This window comes from Lucilia sericata, unplaced genomic scaffold (assembly GCF_015586225.1).
Source record: "Lucilia sericata isolate MDLA Ls3-8-SP2 unplaced genomic scaffold, ASM1558622v1 Contig001321F_arrow, whole genome shotgun sequence".
In the NCBI taxonomy this organism is placed as follows: domain Eukaryota; kingdom Metazoa; phylum Arthropoda; class Insecta; order Diptera; family Calliphoridae; genus Lucilia; species Lucilia sericata.
Genome location: NW_023995266.1, coordinates 69,191 through 92,737, shown reverse-complemented (window position 1 = coordinate 92,737; position 23,547 = coordinate 69,191). Strand labels below are relative to the sequence as shown.

The window sequence follows — 23,547 nt, the reverse complement described above, 5'->3', positions numbered from 1 at the left end:
TTTCAAGTCAAGACATTGACCTAAACATTTTCTATAGAAAATTTTTCATGTCATGACATTGACCTAAAATTTTTCATGTCAAGCTATTGACCTAAACATTTTCTATAGAAATTTTTTCATGTCAAGCTATTGACCTAAACATTTTCTATAGAAAATTTTTCATGTCAAGCTATTGACCTAAACATTTTCTATAGAAAATGTTTCATGTTAAGACATTGTCCTAAACATTTTCTATAGAAAATTGTTCATGTCAAGTTATTGACCTAAACATTTTCTATAGAAAATTTTTCATGTCAAGCTATTGACCTAAACATTTTCTATAGAGAATTTTTCATGTCAAGCTATTGATCTAAACATTTTTTATCGAAAATTTTTCATGTCTTGACATAAATGTTATGATATAGAAAAAATTCTTTAAAAAGTCTTTTTCTTTATTTAGTTCGATTCCTTTAGTTTCTAAAACTATTAATTTATCTTTGTCTCTTTAACATACAATAAATCTTACTTCAGAAATTTTCACTTCATTTATTAACCTTAAACAATTTTCATAATTTTATTATCTTTGTAAAAATAATTTTTATTACAGCTTCTTTTAACAATTCCCAAATGTTCTGAATAAGATATTGTTTCACATAACAGCAAACTGTTTTGTTAGAAAATAAGAGAAAAACTTAAATGTTGAGACGTTTCTGAAATATGAATTCAAGTTAAGATATTTGTACGAAAAACATCTTAAGCCGTTTTATTTATTAATGATTGTAGAATGTTAAAGTGAAAGGACGAGGAGGTTTAGCTGATACTATACGAAATTTTTATTCTAAGGGCACGTTTAACAGTTTTAGCTAAAAATAAAGGTAAGTAAGTCACTTTTTATAACTTACATATAAAACCAAGTTAAAAACCTCTAAGGGAGAAGTTGGTAAAACACAGACATGTTCTGCTGTAACCACGTTAACAATAAAGTAATATGAAGTCTAGAGATAGGGCGAAAAAAAAACTACAATAAAAGTTAAAATATTATATGAATTAGATAAGACTAGTATTTTAGCTAAACATGTAAGTAAAACCACAATATGACCTTGTTTTTTTTCTACACTTTCTTTAAAGGACGTTACATTTTTAGAAGATTTCTTAAAAAAACTCAAATTATTAAGACATTGTTACCTTAACATTGTAATGAAATTCCCCTTATATTTGGCAAATAAATGTTAAAAGATATTGTTATAACATGTTAAAGATTTTTATGACTTGTTGTACCTTAAACTCAAGTCATATAAAAAGTAAGGAAAATCTTTAGAGTGGAAGCTCTCATACAATGTGTGTTGTTATTAAATTTATGCTTTTTAAACGCGGCCCTTTATAATGCTGCTTAAAATGCACTTGATTTCCTTTCTTCCCTTACCACCACCACTCTCAAACAAACAATACTAATGTAAGAAATCACTTGTTATCTTACTCCCAAATGTATGCTAAGGAAAAATGTTGATGTGTGGTTTGGTTTTGTCTGTTTGTAACTCATACAGTCAGTATCTGGCTTTTTTGTTAATGTAGCTAAAATTTTCGTTAATAATTCATATATGAAAATGTGCGTTCAGAGAGATTTTAAGACTAAACTGTTTGTTTTACAAAGGAGAGGGAACGGAACGACTGTCTTTAACAGTAGAAAGTTGTAATGAAAAGAAAAAGTTGCTTTTCTTTAGCCCATACAAAGTGCTAAATTGCGTAAGTAAGAATTGTTTTGTTTTCTCTTAATAATAAACGTTTATTACAATAATGAGGTGAAATATTATTTTTTAAGGTCATTAGCAGGAAATAAGAAAATTTTACTGAAGTTTCTTCAATTACAGCAGAGTTCGTTTCTTATTAGTAAGAAAATGTAATAATTTTCTAGGTAAATTATGATATTTCTTGGAAATCTTTAGGCTAATGTCTTAACGTGAAAAGTTTCCTAAAAAACTAATGTCTTGACAAGATAAATATTCTATAAAAAAAACTTTAATCAATGTCTTGACATAAAAATTTTCTATAGTAAAAGTTTAGGTCAATAGCTTGACATGAAAAATTTTCTATAGAAAAAGTTAAGGTCGATAGCTTGACATGAAAAATTTTCTATAGAAAATATTTATGTCAATAGCTTGACATGAAAAATTTTCTATAGAAAATATTTATGTCAATAGCTTGACATGAAAAATTTTCTATAGAAAATATTTATGTCAATAGCTTGACATGAAAAATTTTCTATAGAAAATGTTTAGGTCAATAGCTTGACATGAAAAATTTTCTATAGAAAATGTTTAGGTCAATAGCTTGACATGAAAAATTTTCTATAGAAAATGTTTAGGTCAATAGCTTGACATGAAAAATTTTCTATAGAAAATGTTTAGGTCAATAGCTTGACATGAAAAATTTTCTATAGAAAATGTTTAGGTCAATAGCTTGACATGAAAAATTTTCTATAGAAAATATTTATGTCAATAGCTTGACATGAAAAATTTTCTATAGAAAATGTTTAGGTCAATAGCTTGACATGAAAAATTTTCTATAGAAAATGTTTAGGTCAATAGCTTGACATGAAAAATTTTCTATAGAAAATGTTTAGGTCAATAGCTTGACATGAAAAATTTTCTATAGAAAATGTTTAGGTCAATAGCTTGACATGAAAAATTTTCTATAGAAAATGTTTAGGTCAATAGCTTGACATGAAAAATTTTCTATAGAAAATGTTTAGGTCAATGTCTTGACATGAAAAATTTTCTATAGAAAATGTTTAGGTCAATGTCTTGACATGAAAAATTTTCTATAGAAAATGTTTAGATCAATAGCTTGACATGAAAAATTTTCTATAGAAAATGTTTAGATCAATAGCTTGACATGAAAAATTTTCTATAGAAAATGTTTAGACCAATAGCTTGACATGAAAAATTTTCTATAGAAAATGTTTAGATCAATAGCTTGACATGAAAAATTTTCTATAGAAAATGTTTAGATCAATAGCTTGACATGAAAAATTTTCTATAGAAAATGTTTAGATCAATAGCTTGACATGAAAAATTTTCTATAGAAAATGTTTAGGTCAATGTCTGGACATGAAAAATTTGCTATAGAAAATCTTTAATTCAATATGTTGATATGAAAAATCATCTTTAAATAACTCTATTTACATGTCCAGATATACATAGTTAGGGAAAGTTTTGTTCTACATATTGTCTACCCCAAAAGTATGCTTTTAATTTTGATATTTCTAAAACAGAGTGCTGGCCGTTTCAATTTCTTTAACAAGCAATTTATTTTAAAAATAACTTGGCACTTGTTTTAAATAATTTTGACCTTTTGTTATATTCTTATAAATATAATTTTAAAAGAAAATGCTCTTTTCAAAAACCCTCTACTCTAAGGACTTCTATAATTTGTTAAGAAAAGGTACAAGTAATAAACAACCAGGAGAAGGAAAAGAAAACAAAAAAATGAATACACGCAAATGGCATAATAAAAGCTTATAAATTTTTTATTTATTTCCTTAAGTTAACTCGAATTTCTACTTAAACAATAACATATTTTGCGTAATTCTCAAGTTGTTTTGTTGTTATTTTTTTCGTTCCACACATTTCCCTCATATTTGCCATATTTTACTTATAAATTGTATATGAAAGGAATGGGGGAAAGGGAAGGACTCCCCTCCAAATAAAATGAATGTAATTTAAAAATTGCATTCCATGCTGTCGCTTTTCATTTAGAACTTTGATATATGAGCTGAACAAATGCAGAAGGTTACAAATAACATGTATCATATAAACAAACACACGCACACACAGAAGCAAGATAAGAAAGAAGGAAATAAATATAAAGGAAAAGGATGTTAGGGAAAATAGGGACAGGGGAGACAAGACATACAAATACTAGATTGTATATCTGTTGTTATAAATATTTCTTACTAATATGGTTGGTTATTCCTGCTGCTCCTTTTTGTGTTCTTTTCTGAATCCTTAAAAGATATGGTTGAGCAAATCTTACTTGTTAGATCCCCAAACAACAGTACACACATGTTGGTGGTGCTGGCCTGTTTGGTAAACGTGTAAGGAGTCTTTGCGGTAGTAAAGCTACTGGTTGCTTGCTTAATGTATAAAGCAATGAATGCATACTTTTATAGTAAGTATAAGTTGTAGTTGTAAATATTAAGAAATTGGTTTTGAATTTTGTGTTGTACATTTAAACGTTTTCTGTTTTTCTTGTTTTCTTTTATTCTCCTGTTTTTTCCAACTACTGTGTATAAGCCAACATTAATGTACTTTTGGTCTTATTAAAAGCAAAAATGTCAATGAATATGTTCCCCTTAACATATTCAAACATTTTTGCTAAAAACATAAATCTTAAACCCTCGAGAAACAAAACTGTTCATGTCAAGACATTGATCGTATTATTTTCTTTCAAAATTTATTCTTAACAAGACATTAACATAAATATTTTCTATAGAAAATTTGTCTTGTCAAGCTTATGACTTAAACATTTTCTAAAGAAAATTACTCATGTCGAGACCTTGACATTTTCTATAGAAAATTTTTCATGTCAAGCTTTTGACCTAAACATTTTCTATAGAAAATTTTTCATGTCAAGCTTTTGACCTAAATATTTTCTATAGAAAATTTTTCATGTCAAGCTATTGACCTAAACATTTTCTATAGAAAATTTTTCATGTCAAGCTATTGTCCTAAACATTTTCTATAGAAAATTTTTCATGTCAAGCTATTGACCTAAACATTTTCTATAGAAAATTTTTCATGTCAAGCTATTGACATAAACATTTTCTATACAAAAATTTTCATGTCAAGACCTTGACCTAAACATTTTCTATAGAAAATTTTTCATGTCAAGCTATTGAACTAAACATTTTCTATAGAAAATTTTTCATGTCAAGCTTTTGACCTAAATATTTTCTATAGAAAATTTTTCATGTCAAGCTATTAACCTAAATATTTAATTTTCATGTCATGACATAAACAAAGCGTTGTTCTCTAGGAAAATGTTCATGTCACTACATTAGTAAAAGTTTTTTTTTTTTTGGGGAAACTAAGCTGATTTTTGGTGAACCTTTTTGCGACCTCATGGGTTAACTGCTATAACCCCCAGCTCTTGTATTATATCTTCCTTCATACATATGACGGCACTTAAGCGTAATGCCGTAAGTAACTCTCTCAAGTACGTTGAAGTATTTTTTTTTTTTTTTTGCAAATGAAGTATGTGCATAAATTTCATCATTTCATATAATATTTCTGTATTTGTAGTATGTTTTGTGTAAAAAGTACATACATCTTTTAAAAAAAAAACTCCAACAACAACAAAATATTATATCATAAATAAATATGGAAAAATATTTCCTAAAACCCTCGTACCCTCCAACCTCTGTGACAAACCCTAAAGGGGCATTGTAAAACATTTCTAAAGAAATAAGTCAGAGGAATTATACGTTTCAACATAATTTACTATAGATGCAGTACAAAACACAATAAAAACGAAGGATATGTAAAGAGGAAGCCAAAGCAGTGGAACATAGAAGAGAAGTGGCAAAGGCAAGTCATAAACATTACAATATTTTATATTTTAGAAGTGGCATCATCTTTATAAGATGACAAACGATGAAATATAGTCAAGTAGTGCAGGGAGAAACAGCGAGAGAGAGTTAAGCAGTACTACATTAACAACAACAGCTAAAACATCAAAACAGTTGAACAATAACGGAAGGATATGCTGCTTTTTTATTACAATTGTGTATATTAACACACATACTGCTTTAAGTGTATTAAAAACGACAGAATGTGTGTGAGAGAAAGAGAAAGGGAGGGAGAAAAAAAGACTAGCAGCAGTTTAGTAAAAGGAAAACAAGACAGGATATTAAGACAAGTATTTTTAATTTACTTATTTGTGGAAAAAATTACTCAAAGTGGAACAGAAAAAATTCCAAAACAATAAAATTGGAGCGGGTGCAAGGGATTGAAGAAAAAAGGTTAATGGGGGAGCAATTGTTTGGCCACAATATTAAGAAAATATTTCAAATATTTGTAATAAAAAGGATAACTCTACTTTAGCTCAAAATCTAAGGATAATAATTTGTGTCATGACTTAAAAATTAATATGAAATAAGAAATAAATTCAAATAATTTCAAGGTCCACATTTAGTGAAGAAATTAAAGAGGAAAATACATAAACATACAAGCTTTCATGTCAACATATCTTGACATGAAAAATTTTCTATAGAAAATGTTTATATCAATGTCATATCAAATGTTTAGGTCAATGTCTTGACATGAAAAATCTTCTATAGAAAATTTTTAGGTCAATGTCGTGACATGAAAAATTTTCTATAGAAAATGTTTACATCAATGGCTTTTTCTATAGAAAATGTTTATATCAATGTCTTGACATGAACAATTTTCTATAAAAAATTTTTACATCAATGTCTTGACATGAACAATTTTCTTTAGAAAATGTTTAAGTCAATGTCTTGACATGAAAAATTTTCTATAGAAAATGTTTAAGTCAATGTCTTGACATGAAAAATTTTCTATAGAAAATGTTTAAGTCAATGTCTTGACATGAAAAATTTTCTATAGAAAATGTTTAAGTCAATATCTTGACATGAAAATTTTCTATAGAAAATGTTTAGGTCAATAGCTTGACATGAAAAATTGTCTATAGAAAATGTTTAGGTCAAAAGCTTGACATGACAAATTTTCTATAGAACATGAACAATTTTCTATAGAAAATGTTTACATCAATGTCTTGTTATGAAAAATTTTCTATAGAAAATGTTTAGTTCAATATCTTGACATGAAAAATTTTCTATAGAAAATGTTTAGGTCAATGTCTTGACATGAAAAATTTTCTATAGAAAATGTTTTGGTCATATGTTTACATCGATGTCTTGTTATGAAAAATGTTCTATAGAAAATGTTTACATCAATGTCTTGTTATGAACAATTTTCTATAGAAAATGTTTAGGTCAATGTCTTGATATGAAAAATTTTCTATAGAAAATGTTTATAACAATGTCTTAACATGAAAAATATGTCAAGCTATTGCCATATTTTTTATTTTGAGGAAAGTTATATTTTCAGGATAAAAGTTTCACTTTTGTATTTAAGTCAAATCTAAGAAAGTTTAATTTTTAATCCCCTAAAAATATGCTTTAATTTTTTTCCAAAATTAATTACAGATATTTAATGCATATTTAAAATATCTTAATTATAGTTAAAAGTTGTAGATTTTATAATTTTTTATTTTACGTTATTGATGTTGTTGTACTCAAAGATTAAGTAAAAAATTTTAATTACAATTTATTTGCATATTTTTCGGGGCGCTTATTTTCACATCAATGCTTTAAGCTGTTCAAGCAAAATATGCAGCACAAAAAAAAACGTACTTAAAAATTAATAAACATTTTGTTTGTGGTTTTCGTTTTTTTTTTTTCAAGCACGAAATACATGAGAATAATAATAAAAACCGCCTAAAAGCAATTTTCAATTAAGCCATCACCTTAAATTATGCTTCATAAAACAAAACGTTTTCTATAGGGTGGGTGGTGTATGCTTCATTTTAATAATTTCATTTCACACCACGTTTTTTATTGTTGTAAGCGAAGGAAGCAAAGTAAATTTCGTTTATATTTTAGGTAAAAAAATGGACAGAAAATCGAAATAAAGAGAAGTTTAGATGTGGTAGTAGAAGGGAAAAGGAAACAGTCTGTTCTTTGTCAGTTTTAAAAATTTTATGTAGATTTTTTGTGTTTAATTTTTATGATGGAAAACAAAATACAAGCTCAACCACTAAATTGTAGTATTTTAATTTTAATGTTTTCAATTTTTTTGTTTTTATTTAAACGCGAGTGGGCAGAGAGTTGCTTCCTTTTGGGCCAGGTAAGTTAAGTTAGTTGGCAAACAATACCTTTATATTCCTTTAAGGAAATTTACATATAAATGAGCTCACATTGGTGTTATTGTCCTGTGTCTGTCTGTCTGTCTGTCCGTCCTTCTATCCTGTCTGTCCTTCCTTCTTTCTTCTTTTTTTTTGGCAATTTTATATGAATTTATATTCATACAAAAAATGTTGCCTACTTTTTTGCTAATGTTTTGTTAGCATTATTTGTAGCTTTATTAAATTTCTGCCATCTTTTTTTATTATTTTATATTTGTGGTTTTAAGTTACAACTGCTTATTATTCCCTTTACCTTTAACTCATAGAGTCGTCCTTTACCTTTTTCCTTTTCTTTGAAACCTAAAACCACTTGGGCAAAATTGTTTATATTTTTGTACTTTATTGTTTTCATTTATTTGAAAATCAAAAAAATTAAAACAAAAAAAATTACTTAAAATGAAAAATCTAAAGGTCATTTTGGAACAAGGGTCAGTGCACAAATGATGTTGTTTCGTATACCTCTCATATATTTATTTGATGTAAAATTTTTGATTTTTTTTTTTTTGCTGTGTTTTTAGAGTTTTATATTTATGATGTCAGCTGTTATTATTTGTTATTCTTGTATATAATTTGTTTGTGAGTAGAATGTGAATATATTCTAGGGATATTTTTTTTTTATTTGTTTGTTTTTAATGTTACAAATTATTTATAACAACAAGAATATTGTATAATTTATAACCTTGAGTTGTAATGTTCTTTAGGCCCATATTAGTATGATAAAAAAAATACATTAAAACAGAAAAGGCCAGAGTAAAAGATTTACAAAAAAAAATATTCTTAAGAATTCATTGAAATTATAATGAAATTACTTATAACTTTTTGAAGAAGGTAACTAAATAGTTATAATATTTTAACTTATTCACACTCAATTTTTGTAAGAGTTTAAAGGTTAAGAAGATTAAAGAACATAAAAGAGCAAAACCTCCTCCTCCTCCCCATTAATGCTAGAAATTGAATAAAAATTAAAAAGAAACAAAACCTAAACATTTTCTATAGAAAATTTTTCATGTCAAGCTTTTGAACTAAACATTTTCTATATAAATGTTTTCGTGTCAAGCTATTGATCTAACATTTTCTTTAGAAAAGTTTTCATGTCAAGACATTGACATACACATTTTCTATAGAAAATTTTTCATGTCGAGCTATTGACCTAAACATTTTCTGTAGAAAATTTTTCATGTCAAGCTATTGACCTAAACATTTTCTATAGTAAACCTATTATTTCAAGACATTGGTCTAAACTTTTTCTATAGAAATTTTTTCATGTCTAGCTATGGACCTAAACATTTTCTATAGAACATTTTTCATGTTATGCTATTAACCTAAACGTTTCCTATAGACAATTTTTCATATCAAGACATTGACTTAAGCATTTGCTATGGAAAATTTGTCATGTCAAGACATTGACATGAAATTTGTTTCTACAAAAACTATTATAAATTGTTAAAGGCCAAGTAAGAGTTAATTTATTTGGGAATTTTTATGTTTCCCTTTACGTAGACTGATTCTGTCTGCTTTTTTTTTGGCCCAAAATGTCAGTTTATTTTTCAGACAATTTGAACTTTAAATGATATTTGTTGTATGTTATTTACATACACTTAATATTTGTTATTGTTTACTTGTTGTTTTTTTCCAAAATATTTTTTTCATATCAAGCAATGTGTTGTTGTTGTTATATTTACTCGTCGTACTCAGGGCAAGAAGTTATAATTTTTGTTTCATAAAAATTCCTGTAGTGTAAATAATTTGCATAATTTTCAGCTGCTGTATTAAATACTCCCAAAAAAAAAAACAAAATATATTTTCATATACATGCATATGTATGTGTGTGTATATGTTATGGATATGGAAAAATAATGAAAACCATATATGTATGTGTATGTAACAGAATATCCTTTTGCTCGTATGCAAACTTTAACACAAGCTTAACCTCTAGCCATATTTTCATCACAAGAGTAGAGGTACAACCAAACTATACTTTACATATACTGTAACAATATACATGAAGTGTAGGTTTATCCTTTGCTTTTTTTCTAGAGGTTGAGAAGGGGAAACACAAATGTAAATTGTTGTTAACTACTCTTTACTCCACCTCACCACCTACCTGACTTTCAATCTGTGTGTGTGTGTGTGTGTGTGCTACCCAACAAAATGATGTGTTTTTCGTAGTAAAAACAATTTTTAAAGAAAAAATAAGAATTTTTTTTCAAATATTTTTTGCTGTTGTTGCTGTAGAGGAAAATTAACATTTTTTTGGGAAGATTTTGAAAATTCGCATACATGTGAGCCGGTTGGTGTTTAACATTATAAAAACAGCATTTATACTGTATAAGCGGGCCTTGGTTAAACTCAGCAATTTTTTTGTTTTGTTGTTCATACGTTCTTCATTTTCCATTTCAATTTTTGTTGCTTGCTATATCTGTTTATTATTGTTGCTGGCATTTTGTGTTGTTGCGAGTTATTTTTTGGGAATTTTTTTGGGGATTGTGTGCATGTGGTAAAGTGTAGTTTATTTAGCGGCAGAAAATTAACTTCAACCCTCATCATTATCGTCGTCTCCACCACCATCATTATTACATTGACGACGAGCATACTCTACATCAGCAACAACAACAGCAACAAAATAAATTGCATACAATAACAACAACACTAGCAATATCATCATAAGGCATCACCATTATCGGGGGCAACAGTGCATATGTTTAAAAATAAGTTACAAAAACCTACAATAAGGCTAAAATGTGCAGGCGCTTTAAATACCTTTAAAAAAATAAAAACTGTTTATAAAGTTCATTTCCGAAAAGTTTTAAAATCTATGTGGAGAACACATAAGTGGGTGTCAGTGAATTTTCCAACAGCCACAACAGCGTAAAATTTTTTTCATGAAGTCTAAAGAATTTTGTTGATGAAGTAACAAGAATTTTTGAAATAATTTTTTAATGAAAACACTAAAATTTACACTAAATTAAAAAATCTTAAAGAGGACAATTCTCCATAAAGAAATTTTCTTATAAAGTTTAGTCACGAAAAATTTTCTATAGAAAAGTGTAGGGCAATAGCTTGATATGAAAAGTTTACTACAGAAAATATTTAGTTTAATGTCATGATATGAAAAAATTTCTATAGAAAATGTTTAGGTCAATGTCTTGACATAAAAAATTCTCTATAGAAAATGTTGACATGAAAAATTCTCTATAGAAAATGTTTAGGTCAATTTCTATAGGAAATGTTTAGGTCAATATGTTGACATGAAAAATTTTCTATAGGAAATGTTTAGGTCAATATGTTGACATGAAAAATTTTCTATAGGAAATGTTTAGGTCAATGTCTTGACATAAAAAAATTTTCTATAGAAAATGTTTTGGTCAATGTCTTGACATAAAAAAATTTTCTATAGAAAATGTTTTGGTCAATGTCTTGACATGAAACATTTTCTATAGAATAGACTTAGTTCAGTAGCTTGACATGAACAATTTTCTATAGAAAATGTTTTCGTCAATGGCTTGACATGAACAATTTTCTATAGAAAATGTTTTCGTCAATGGCTTGACATGAAAAATTTTCTATAGAAAATGTTTTCGTCAATGTCTTGACATGAAAAATTTTCTATAGAAAATGTTTTCGTCAATGTCTTGACATGAAAAATTTTCTATAGAAAATGTTTTCGTCAATGTCTTGACATGAAAAATTTTCTATAGAAAATGTTTTCGTCAATGTCTTGACATGAAAAATTTTCTATAGAAAATGTTTTCGTCAATGTCTTGACATGAAAAATTTTCTATAGAAAATGTTTTCGTCAATGTCTTGACATGAAAAATTTTCTATAGAAAATGTTTTCGTCAATGTCTTGACATGAAAAATTTTCTATAGAAAATGTTTTCGTCAATGTCTTGACATGAAAAATTTTCTATAGAAAATGTTTTCGTCAATGTCTTGACATGAAAAATTTTCTATAGAAAATGTTTTCGTCAATGTCTTGACATGAACAATTTTCTATAGAAAATGTTTAGGTCAATGTCTTGACATGAAAAATTTTCTATAGAAAATGTTTTCGTCAATGTCTTGACATGAACAATTTTCTATAGAAAATGTTTAGGTCAATGTCTTGACATGAAAAATTTTCTATAGAAAATGTTTAGGTCAATGTCTTGACATGAAAAATTTTCTATAGAAAATGTTTAGGTCAATGTCTTGACATGAAAAATTTTCTATAGAAAATGTTTAGGTCAATGTCTTGACATGAAAAATTTTCTATAGAAAATGTTTAGGTCAATGTCTTGACATGAAAAATTTTCTATAGAAAATGTTTAGGTCAATGTCTTGACATGAAAAATTTTCTATAGAAAATGTTTAGGTCAATGTCTTGACATGAAAAATTTTCTATAGAAAATGTTTAGGTCAATGTCTTGACATGAAAAATTTTCTATAGAAAATGTTTAGGTCAATGTCTTGACATGAAAAATGTTCTATAGAAAATGTGTGGGTCAATGTCTTGACATGAAAAATTTTCTATAGAAAATGTTTTCGTCAATGTCTTGACATGCAAAATTTTCTATAGAAAATGTTTAGATCAATGTCTTAACATGAAACATTTTCTATAGAAAATGTTTAGGTCAATAGCTTTACATGAAAAATTGTTATGGAAACTGTAAAGGTCAACGTCTTGTTATAAATAATTGTGTATAGAAATTGTTTTGGTCATTGTCTTGACATGAAAATTTTTCTATAGAAAATTTCTATAAGTAAAATTTAAAAATAAATTTTAAATAATTTTCATAAAAATATATTACTTACGTAGTTCATTAATTGTTTATCACAAACACTTACCTAAAATGAAAAGAAATAAAAAGTAATTATTAAATTTTGTATTTAAACGAAATTATTTATAAATTCAAGAGCCTGTCCTTATTTTTTTACAATATTTTTTTCACATAAATATTCTAAAGTAATCTAATAAATATTGATTTTTTATGTACTTAATAAAATGACAAGAATTTATATACATAAGTGTTGGAGGATTGAAAAAAAAGGTAAAACGTCACCATTACAATCATCATCTACAACTACAACGTCGTCATCGTCATCATCATTATCATCAAAATTACAACGTGAGTAACCTGATAATAAAAACATGAGTTAGATGTATATGTTAAGCGACAGTGGCACAAAAGTAAGAATATGTTAAAAAGGAAATGTGAAAATAATATTCTTTGATTATAAAGGGACCAGTAGCTTTGTTGGGTTTTATTAAGTCTGTAGATTCACTGTTATGGAAACCAGCGCATTTTCCTCTTAGTAGAGGGACCAACTTATAGTTACTTGAGTTTTCAGCTAGTACTAGTAATACTGTTACTAGCACTATCTTTTTGAATTTCTTTATACTTGATGTATCTGTTTGTTGAAGTGTCCGTCCTTCTGTCTGTCTACAAGTATGCCAATATATATATATGTTTTGTTGGAGTGGGCCAAGTAATTTGATATACTGTCATGACTAGAAAACATGAACTTTAACGAAGACCACACCAACATGCTGAAAACTATACACATACATTAAAAAACCTAAAACAAAACCAAAAAGATACGAAAAAAAAAAATAAAAACCAAACCAAGAAACTTTTTTCTATAGAAAAAAAAAGAAAACTGAAAAGAAATACTACACAACCCCCAAAAGGGATGAAATCATGCGCTCATTCAATCATTCAAATGTCCTTTGAACTATAAAAATACATGACACTAATAAAAACCAAAAAAAAAAAAAAGAAAGTTTAACAAAAAAAAAAATTATAAGATACGTTACCAATACTTAAGCAATAAGTTATTGAGCTCAAACATACATTCAAATACATTTGATAGAACAACCAAAGCAAAGTTTTCTCTATAAAAATTGTTTTTTATTATTGACGTAGTAGCAGTTGTTGTTGTTAAAAAAAAGCTATCTTGTTGATATTTACGATAATTTTACTCAGTTCTTTTTGGCCAGACATGTTGGACTCTTAATGTCCATTAACCTGTTTATTTATATATATTTTTTTTACATTCTATGTCCTTTTTTTAACTGCTATTATTATACTACGTAGTTGCTGGAAAACAGCAACAACAAAAAACTCATCATTATTTTTATTGAGTTTTTATGTAAAATAAACCACACGCAGTTTTTTCAGTTCCCAACTTTTTGAACAAGATATATAGTCCTCCCCCCCAAAAAAAAAGAGTAAAAAAAGGAAATAAATTTATTAAGTTTTATATGTAAAACAGAGTGGGTGTTTTAATGTTGATAGTAGGTCAATACTAAAATGCTATGACTAAAATCAATTTGAATAAATTGTTTTTTGAAACAGGTTTTGGAATTGGGGGGTAAGTACTAGTTGGAGAATTTTCGAAACAAAAACAAATGAATTTTTAATGAATAATTATCGAATTGTCTGCTTTAGGGTAAGAAATCAAAGAAAATTAAAACAAAAAACATTTAAAAGGGACAAATAAAGCATAATAACTAAACTTTACTAAATAAATTAAAAGAAGCCTTAAAGTAGGCAACACATTTTTGAATATAATAAACAAATACGTTTGTTTATTCATTTATGAGAAGTGTTTAAACAAATCGAAGTAGACAATCACTAACTAACTAACTAACTAACTACTAACTAACTAACTAACTAACTAACTAACTAACTAACTAACTAACTAACTAACTAACTAACTAACTAACTAACTAACTACTAACTAACTAACTAACTAACTAACTAACTAACTAACTAACTAACTAACTAACTACTAACTAACTAACTAACTAACTAACTAACTAACTAACTAACTAACTAACTAACTAACTAACTAACTAACTACTAACTAACTAACTACTAACTAACTAACTAACTAACTAACTAACTAACTAACTAACTACTAACTAACTAACTAACTAACTAACTAACTAACTAACTAACTAACTAACTAACTAACTAACTAACTAACTAACTACTAACTAACTAACTAACTAACTAACTAACTAACTAACTAACTAACTAACTAACTAACTAACTAACTAACTAACTAACTAACTAACTAACTAACTAACTAACTAACTAACTAACTAACTAACTAACTAACTAACTAACTAACTAACTAACTAACTAACTAACTAACTAACTAACTAACTAACTAACTAACTAACTAACTAACTAACTAACTAACTAACTAACTAACTAACTACTAACTAACTAACTAACTAACTAACTAACTAACTAACTAACTAACTAACTAACTAACTAACTAACTAACTAACTAACTAACTAACTAACTAACTAACTAACTAACTAACTAACTAACTAACTAACTAACTAACTAACTAACTAACTAACTAACTAACTAACTAACTAACTAACTAACTAACTAACTAACTAACTAACTAACTAACTAACTAACTAACTAACTAACTAACTAACTAACTAACTAACTAACTAACTAACTAACTAACTAACTAACTAACTAACTAACTAGACTACTAGTCTAGTCTATAGTCTAGTCTATAGTCTAGTCTATAGTCTAGTCTATAGTCTAGTCTATAGTCTAGTCTATAGTCTAGTCTATAGTCTAGTCTATAGTCTAGTCTATAGTCTAGTCTATAGTCTAGTCTATAGTCTAGTCTATAGTCTAGTCTATAGTCTAGTCTATAGTCTAGTCTATAGTCTAGTCTATAGTCTAGTCTATAGTCTAGTCTATAGTCTAGTCTATAGTCTAGTCTATAGCCTAGTCTATAGTCTAGTCTATAGTCTAGTCTATAGTCTAGTCTGTAGTCTAGTCTATAGTCTAGTCTGTAGTCTAGTCTATAGTCTAGTCTATAGTCTAGTCTATAGTCTAGTCTATAGTCTAGTCTATAGTCTAGTCTATAGTCTAGTCTATAGTCTAGTCTATAGTCTAGTCTATAGTCTAGTCTATAGTCTAGTCTATAGTCTAGTCTATAGTCTAGTCTATAGTCTAGTCTATAGTCTAGTCTATTGTCTAGTCTATAGTCTGGTCTATAGCCTAGTCTATAACCTAGTCTATAGTCTAGTCTATAGTCTAGTCTATAGTCTAGTCTATAGTCTAGTCTACAGTCTAGTCTATAGTCTAGTCTATAGTCTAGTCTATAGTCTAGTCTGTTGTCTAGTATATAGTCTTCAGCGATACTAATCAAACCAGATCTCAATAATTGAGCGGCTTTGTCTTGCCTCAACTAAAAAATTATTGAGGTTTGTTGTCTATTACACTTGTAGAGCCTTTAGCTAATCGAAACAGAAGTCTCAATCCAAAAGCTTAATCTCATTTTAACAAAGATTAAAAGTAAATTTCCTTTATAGCAAATTATCGACTAATTTGACAGTTTTGTTTGTCGCATGTAAGCATCAAGAGTGGCTAGTCCTTGCTAAGCTTAAATAAAGCTACTTCTAGGTTTTTAGAAAAACCAAATTCAGTTCTTCGAACTTTTTAAAATCTCCACAAATTGTAATTATTAGTTATACTTTAGTCCTCTCCGAATTTCTAAACGGCTGTGTTTAATTTCCTAAAATTCTTTAATTTAAATTAATATTTGTCATAGTTTTTTTCCATATTCTGTTTTTGTTTTTTCTTACACATTTCTTTACTTTGTATTTAATTGTTTTTAATTACACATTTCCATAGCATACTTTTCCTGAGGTTTTTGTGGTTTATAACAAAATTTTCAAATTGTTTTGTGGTTGACGCAACTGAACATTTAAAAAAAAATCACAAGAAATTTCTCACAAACTTTGTATATTGTGTTGATTTTTGGTTTTGCATATAAATTTTAATGATTTTTCAATAAATATTTGTAGGTGAGGTTAGATAAAAAAAGCCAGGGTTTCAAATGGTTTTTTAAAGAAAATGGGGAAAGGATGGAAATTAATAATTTGTGCAGCCTAAAGCTATGCAATGTAATAACGTTTTCTGTTTTTTGGCCTTAAATTATGCTTTAATTTTCTATTTAACTTTAATATTTTCAACATACAACTTTTAGCTTAAAAAAAAACACTCACTTAATAGTACAACATTTCACACTTCCCATATTATAATTACAAATTGTTGTTAAGGGTTTTTGGCAAACTTTTAAGTTCTTTTCTATACTTTTCATACCGCATCCCTCTTAGTCTCACTCTTTCCGAACACTCTCCTGTCGAACAATACAAAAAACTTTAACTTATTTTCTAGCAATGCTTTTAATACAGAGTTACAAACACAAAATCGAATGAAGAAAAAAAAGCATGAAAAAATTACGTGCACTTTTTACTCAGCACTGGCTTTGCACTTTATCATTGTTTTCTAACGCATGGCTGACTGCATTTTCAATTGTATTCCTTTTAAAATTTACACAATTTTGCCACTTGCCGTAGTAGACGTTAGTTGATGCAACAACAACAACAATAACAGCAATGCACATAACAAGCAGGAAGAACAACAACAACAACTGCTACAAAACAATACAAAACAGAAAAAAAAATAAACTGAAAACTTTTTCATTAATAACGATTTTCCATTAAGTATCGATTGATTTTGTTAGCACACTATAAACTCACTTAGAAGTATGCAACACTTTTAACAATACAATACTGTAACCAACAGCAGCAACAACAACAAAAACAACAGCCACTTCTCATAAGAGAGTGTTTCATCATTGAAGGGTGTTTATAGCAGCAACAACAACAACAAAGAAGTAAAAACTGAAATTGTTAGGCAAACAAAAATAACAACAGCTAACAGTTATCGACAACCATTTAACTCCTCATAACTGTTATATATAAAAAAAAGTTTTCAATATACAACAACTACAAAAACAAAAACTTTACAAAGCTGTAAAAGAAAAATTTTAGTGAAAAAAGAGGGAAGTAGTTTTATTTTTAAATTAAAACTTTAATCTTAAGGAAAAAGTTTTTTTCAAGTAAACGAAAGAAATTGTAACTTTTTTTAAGGGCGTTAGCAAGATTAAGCACCTAAAAATATGCTTTAGATAATAAATTGTAATTAATAACTGAAATTCAGGGAAATTTTAAGGATTTTCTTAAATAAGTAAAACTTAGCTCCAGAAAATAATTTCTTTCACGGTTTTTCTTAAATGTTTATACATTTGCTTAAATAACCCTAAAAGTATGCTTTATAATTTATTAGTTTTATTAACCTTTAAAATAAGCTTTACTTTTATTTCGAACAAAAATACACATTTGTTGTTAGTTCTTAACCAAAACTCCCCAAAAACTCATTTATGAATTTTTAAGTAACTCCCCTCTCTATAGTTAAAAATATTGCCCGATTTTATTATTTTTTTCTTATTACTTTTCAAAAACTTTAGGCTTTTAATCTCTAGGTATACATAAAACGAAACAAAAACAAAACAGCCAATATAAAATATAACCTGGGCCATAAAAGCAAATGCAACATTGTTTGGAAAGTGTTAGTATGATTTAAGAGCTAAAAACACAAAGTTATATATAGACCAGTGTATAGCATACCATACAGGCTTCACCCAAAAAGACCCCCAAACGCACTCTTCTTTTTTTTTCCAAAGACTAATATTTTTTATCACGGAAGCGTAGCAAAATATTTTATGATGCTATAAAAATTAACAATTTCCTTAGTCCTTTTTAACACCTAAACAAAAAAAAAGCAAAATATCGTTGGTAGAGTGCAGAAAAGTATGCACTGGTTCAAGGTGTTAAAAATAAGTTTATGTTTTATAAATACACTATGTGGGTTTTCAAAAAAGAATGAAGTATGATAATAAAACCATAAAGATTTTTCTGCATAAATTGTTTTATTTTCTTTTTGTAGATCCTAAAAATATGCAATATTATTTTTTATATAAAAACAAACCCAGTACAAATGTGTTAATAAAATCAATAATTTTTGGGAGATTTTAAAAATGTCTTTGCTTTACAAGAACAATTTCTTTAGAAACCTTAAAGGTAGACTTTCTTTTTTAGTAAAATTTTTATAGCATACTTTTAGGCTCTTTTATTTAAACTTATTTAAGTCTACTTTTAGGCTTTATTTTTATTTTCTTACATATATGTACAATTTTAAAGCCTCAAAAACCCCAAAACTTTTCACAATACCCACTACAACGACTACGGAGGAAACAAACCTGATTTACTATTGTTATAACCCCACATTTTGATGTTGTTATAAAGCCGCTTCTCAGAGCTACCGTTTGCCACTGTTTTATAAAAAAAATAACCCGCATTTTCTGCAATTGTAAGGAAAAGACTTTTTTAAGTAAATTGAGAAATTTTTTTTAAAAAAAAGTAAACTTTGTTTTCTGTTACCAAAGTATTTTGTTTTCATTATTTTTTTTTTTCCACTGAATTTTTATTCTTTTGAACAATTTATTGTAACAAGAATACAATTGTGTATTGCATTGACATTTTTCCAAAAAGAAAAATTTTTGTGCGGCATCTCTCGCTTTTCTATACCTTGATGGCAGGGATTTAAAGTGAAATAAAAATGGAAACACAATACGAACAAAAAGTTGAAGACAAAACAAATATACAGCATTTATTTATAATGCAACCAATACTTGGCAATAAAATATTTGGTTAAAAATAAAAACGAGCTAAAAGAAGTTATAAAAAGTTTAATGACAGTTTAAAAACATGTTAAAGAAAAAGGATTTTAAGGCTTGAACTCAAAAGTTTTCTTTTTAAGTTATAAATGAGGAAGAGATACAATAGAAAGATTGGCAAATTTAAAGCAGATAAAATAGAAACTAGTTTAAATTAAAAGCAATACAATTATAAAACTTTTTTCAAGTTAAGCCTAGAAGTATACTTTACTTTTTAATTGAGTAAACAGCCTTAAAGCAAAATTCAAAACAAATTGTTAACATTAAATCATTACTTTACTCTACAACATCAATTTTCTTTGTTACCCCTATATGTATGCTTTAGATTTTCTTGTATTTATTTAATATCACATCAAAAATTCTTAAACAATGATTGATTTTATTAGTTCATAAAACATTTACAGGCTTGTATGCTATATACGAGTATAAAATATTTGTATTTATTTGTTGTTTTTTCGCTTATTTTATGTTTATTTATATTTTATCGTTGTATACAGCGAGCCTTTAAATATGCTATAAAAACATTAAAAAACATTTTATAGCATGTTATCGGCAAAAATGCTTCTTACCCTTTCTTTCGTAAGATACCCTTTTAAAGAAAGTTTGTAGCATGTCTAAAAATATGTATAATAAAATTTCGTTTATTTTATTGTTAAATAATCTAATCAGGCACATGAATATCATGTCGGTTGAGTGTGAGTAAACGTAGTATACTTTTAGGTTGTTTAAGAAAAACGAGGGCTATTTAGAGAGTGATTTATTGGGTTATAAAGAAACCCCGAAATATGGATATAAAAAGAGAGGAAAAGTAATAAAATTTAAATTAGAAGGTCTGAAGATAACAGCAGAGGGAGAGATCTTATTTAGCAGCTATATTTAGATGTGAACTAGAACTGAACCACAACTAAACTAGAACTGAATAAGAACTGAACTTGAACTAGAACTGAACTAGAACAGAACTAGAACTGAATAAGAACTGAACTAGAACTGAACTAGAACAGAACTAGAACAGAACTAGAACAGAACTAGAACAGAACTAGAGCAGAACTAGAACAGAACTAAAACAGAACTAGAACAGAACTAGAACAGAACTAGAACATTTAGATGTGAACTAGAACTGAACCACAACTAAACTAGAACTGAATAAGAACTGAACTTGAACTAGAACTGAACTAGAACAGAACTAGAACAGAACTGGAACAGAACTAGACTAAAACTGAACTAGAACAGAACTAGAACAGAACTGGAACAGAACTAGACTAAAACTGAACTAGAACAGAACTAGAACAGAACTAGAACAGAACTAGAACTGAACTAGAACTGAACTAGAACTGAACTGGAACTGAACTAGAACTGAACTAGAACTGAACTAGAATTGAACTAGAACTGAACTAGAACTGAACTAGAACTGAACTAGAACTGAACTAGAACTGAACTAGAACTGAACTAGAACTGAACTAGAACTGAACTAGAACTGAACTAGAACTGAACTAGAACTGAACTAGAACTGAACTAGAACTGAACTAGAACTGAACTAGAACTGAACTAGAACTGAACTAGAACTGAACTAGAATCGAACTAAAACTAGTGAAAGGTACAAAAATTAATCATCATTTATGTTCCATATAAAAAGGAGAACACCCCTCCCCTCTTATATGTATATTATCTTTACAAATAAAATGGTTGTCAATTTTCCCAATTAAGTCTGTGTTTATAGATAAAACATAGTGACAGGCAGGCGTGGCGGGTGTCCAGGGAGGATATCAACAACTTTATCTCTAAGAAATTTTGATTATTTGGTTATATCCTTAAATCCCCTTTAGAATAACCTTAATTACTAACAAAAGACTACAACACAAACTTAAACTAAAGGAGGTCGTTCGCTTGGTCTTACAAAATTTGTCGCAACACATGTTAGTAAATATTGTTAAAGGTTTTTGCTCCAACTACTACAACGTTTCCGGCCACCAACACACATACAACTTCTCAATACTAAGAAAAACTAAAAGTTGTAAAAATAACTTGCATGTTTTCGCAAATGTGTGTTAAAATAAGTGTGAGAAGGGGGTGTAGTTGAAAAGAAGAAAAAAAAGTTACACATACAGCATATTTGTGAAAGAATTGACAACTTTTATAAAATCAAAAGAAACAAAAAAAAAAAAAAAAAAAAAAAAAAAAAATAAAAGAAAAATTTACTCACCAAAAAACTTTTTAATGATGAACAACTACCAGTGTTCAAACCCACTAAAAAGTGAAGAAAACGACAACAAAAAACTTAAGAAAACTCTTGTACAAAAGACATATAAAAAGTTTGGTTTCTTTTAGTGCTTTTTCTTGCTGGGGTTTTCCTTACTTTTTGCTGGTTGTGTCTTTTAAACTGGATGTTATTTAACAATAAACTGTATGTTGTTATAGAAAAAGTAAAAAAGATTGGAGTTTATAAATGAAAGAAAAAAGTACCAGCTAAATGTGGCTAACAATCAGCAAAGATTCAAAACATATTTTTGTTTACTCAACAATGTTTTCTTTAATTTCGACGGGTCCCCTTAGTTTTTTTCTCCTGATTTGTATGTAAAGTTTTGTTCATAAAGAATATTTAGTATTTGTTTATAATATTTTATTAAATAATCTAATACTGACTCTAGTTCAGTTCTAGTTCAGTTCTAGTTCAGTTCTAGTTCAGTTCTAGTTCAGTTCTAGTTCAGTTCTAGTTCAGTTCTAGTTCAGTTCTAGTTCAGTTCTAGTTCAGTTCTAGTTCAGTTCTAGTTTAGTTCTAGTTCAGTTCTAGTTCTAGTTCAGTTCTAGTTCAGTTCTAGTTCTAGTTCAGTTCTAGTTCAGTTCTAGTTCAGTTCTAGTTCAGTTCTAGTTCAGTTCTAGTTCAGTTCTAGTTCAGTTCTAGTTCAGTTCTAGTTCAGTTCTAGTTCAGTTCTAGTTCAGTTCTAGTTCAGTTCTAGTTCAGTTCTAGTTCAGTTCTAGTTCAGTTCTAGTTCAGTTCTAGTTTAGTTCTAGTTCAGTTCTAGTTCAGTTCTAGTTCAGTTCTAGTTCAGTTCTAGTTCAGTTCTAGTTCAGTTCTAGTTCAGTTCTAGTTCAGTTCTAGTTCAGTTCTAGTTCAGTTCTAGTTCAGTTCTAGTTCAGTTCTAGTTCAGTTCTAGTTCAGTTCTAGTTCTGTTCTAGTTCAGTTCTAGTTCAGTTCTAGTTCAGTTCTAGTTCAGTTCTAGTTCAGTTCTAGTTCAGTTCTAGTTCAGTTCTAGTTCAGTTCTAGTTCAGTTCTAGTTCAGTTCTAGTTCAGTTCTAGTTCAGTTCTAGTTCAGTTCTAGTTCAGTTCTAGTTCAGTTCTAGTTCAGTTCTAGATCAGTTCTAGTTCAGTTCTAGTTCAGTTCTAGTTCGGTTCTAGTTCAGTTCTAGTTCAGTTCTAGTTCCGTTCTAGTTCAGTTCTAGTTCAGTTCTAGTTCTGTTCTCGTTCTGTTCTCGTTCTGTTCTAGTTCTAGTTCTGTTCTAGTTATGTTCTAATTCAGTTCTAGTTCAGTTCTAGTTCAGTTCTAGTTCAGTTCTAGTTCAGTTCTAGTTCAGTTCTAGTTCAGTTCTAGTTCAGTTCTAGTTCAGTTCTAGTTCCGTTCTAGTTCAGTTCTAGTTCCGTTCTAGTTCAGTTCTAGTTCTGTTCTAGTTCTATTCTAGTTCTGTTCTAGTTCTGTTCTAGTTCTGTTCTAGTTCAGTTCTAGTTCAGTTTTAGTTCAGTTCTAGTTCAGTTTTAGTTCAGTTCTAGTTCAGTTCTAGTTCTAGTTCAGTTCTAGTTCAGTTCTAGTTCACAATTTTAAACACAATTTCTTAAATTTTATAAAATTTAATTTTTACCAGGAAAAAATCACTTTAAACCTGTTGCTTTATTAAAAAAAAATGGAAAAAAATAACGTGTGAAGAAAAAACACATACACACAACATATTTTTACCAACACGTACACCTAAAAGTATGCTTT

The 23,547-nt window shown here is 27.9% G+C and overlaps 1 protein-coding gene across 1 annotated transcript in view; it reads right to left on the bottom strand.

Moving 5' to 3' along the window:
• LOC119610951 overlaps nucleotides 1-23,547 on the bottom strand; it is a 66,707-nt gene that overhangs the window by 26,431 nt on the left and 16,729 nt on the right. The window contains exon 2 of the mRNA XM_037966375.1: nucleotides 12,760-12,792. Within this exon, the coding sequence (XP_037822303.1) occupies nucleotides 12,760-12,792 (33 nt within the window). The remainder of the gene's footprint in view (nucleotides 1-12,759; nucleotides 12,793-23,547) is intronic.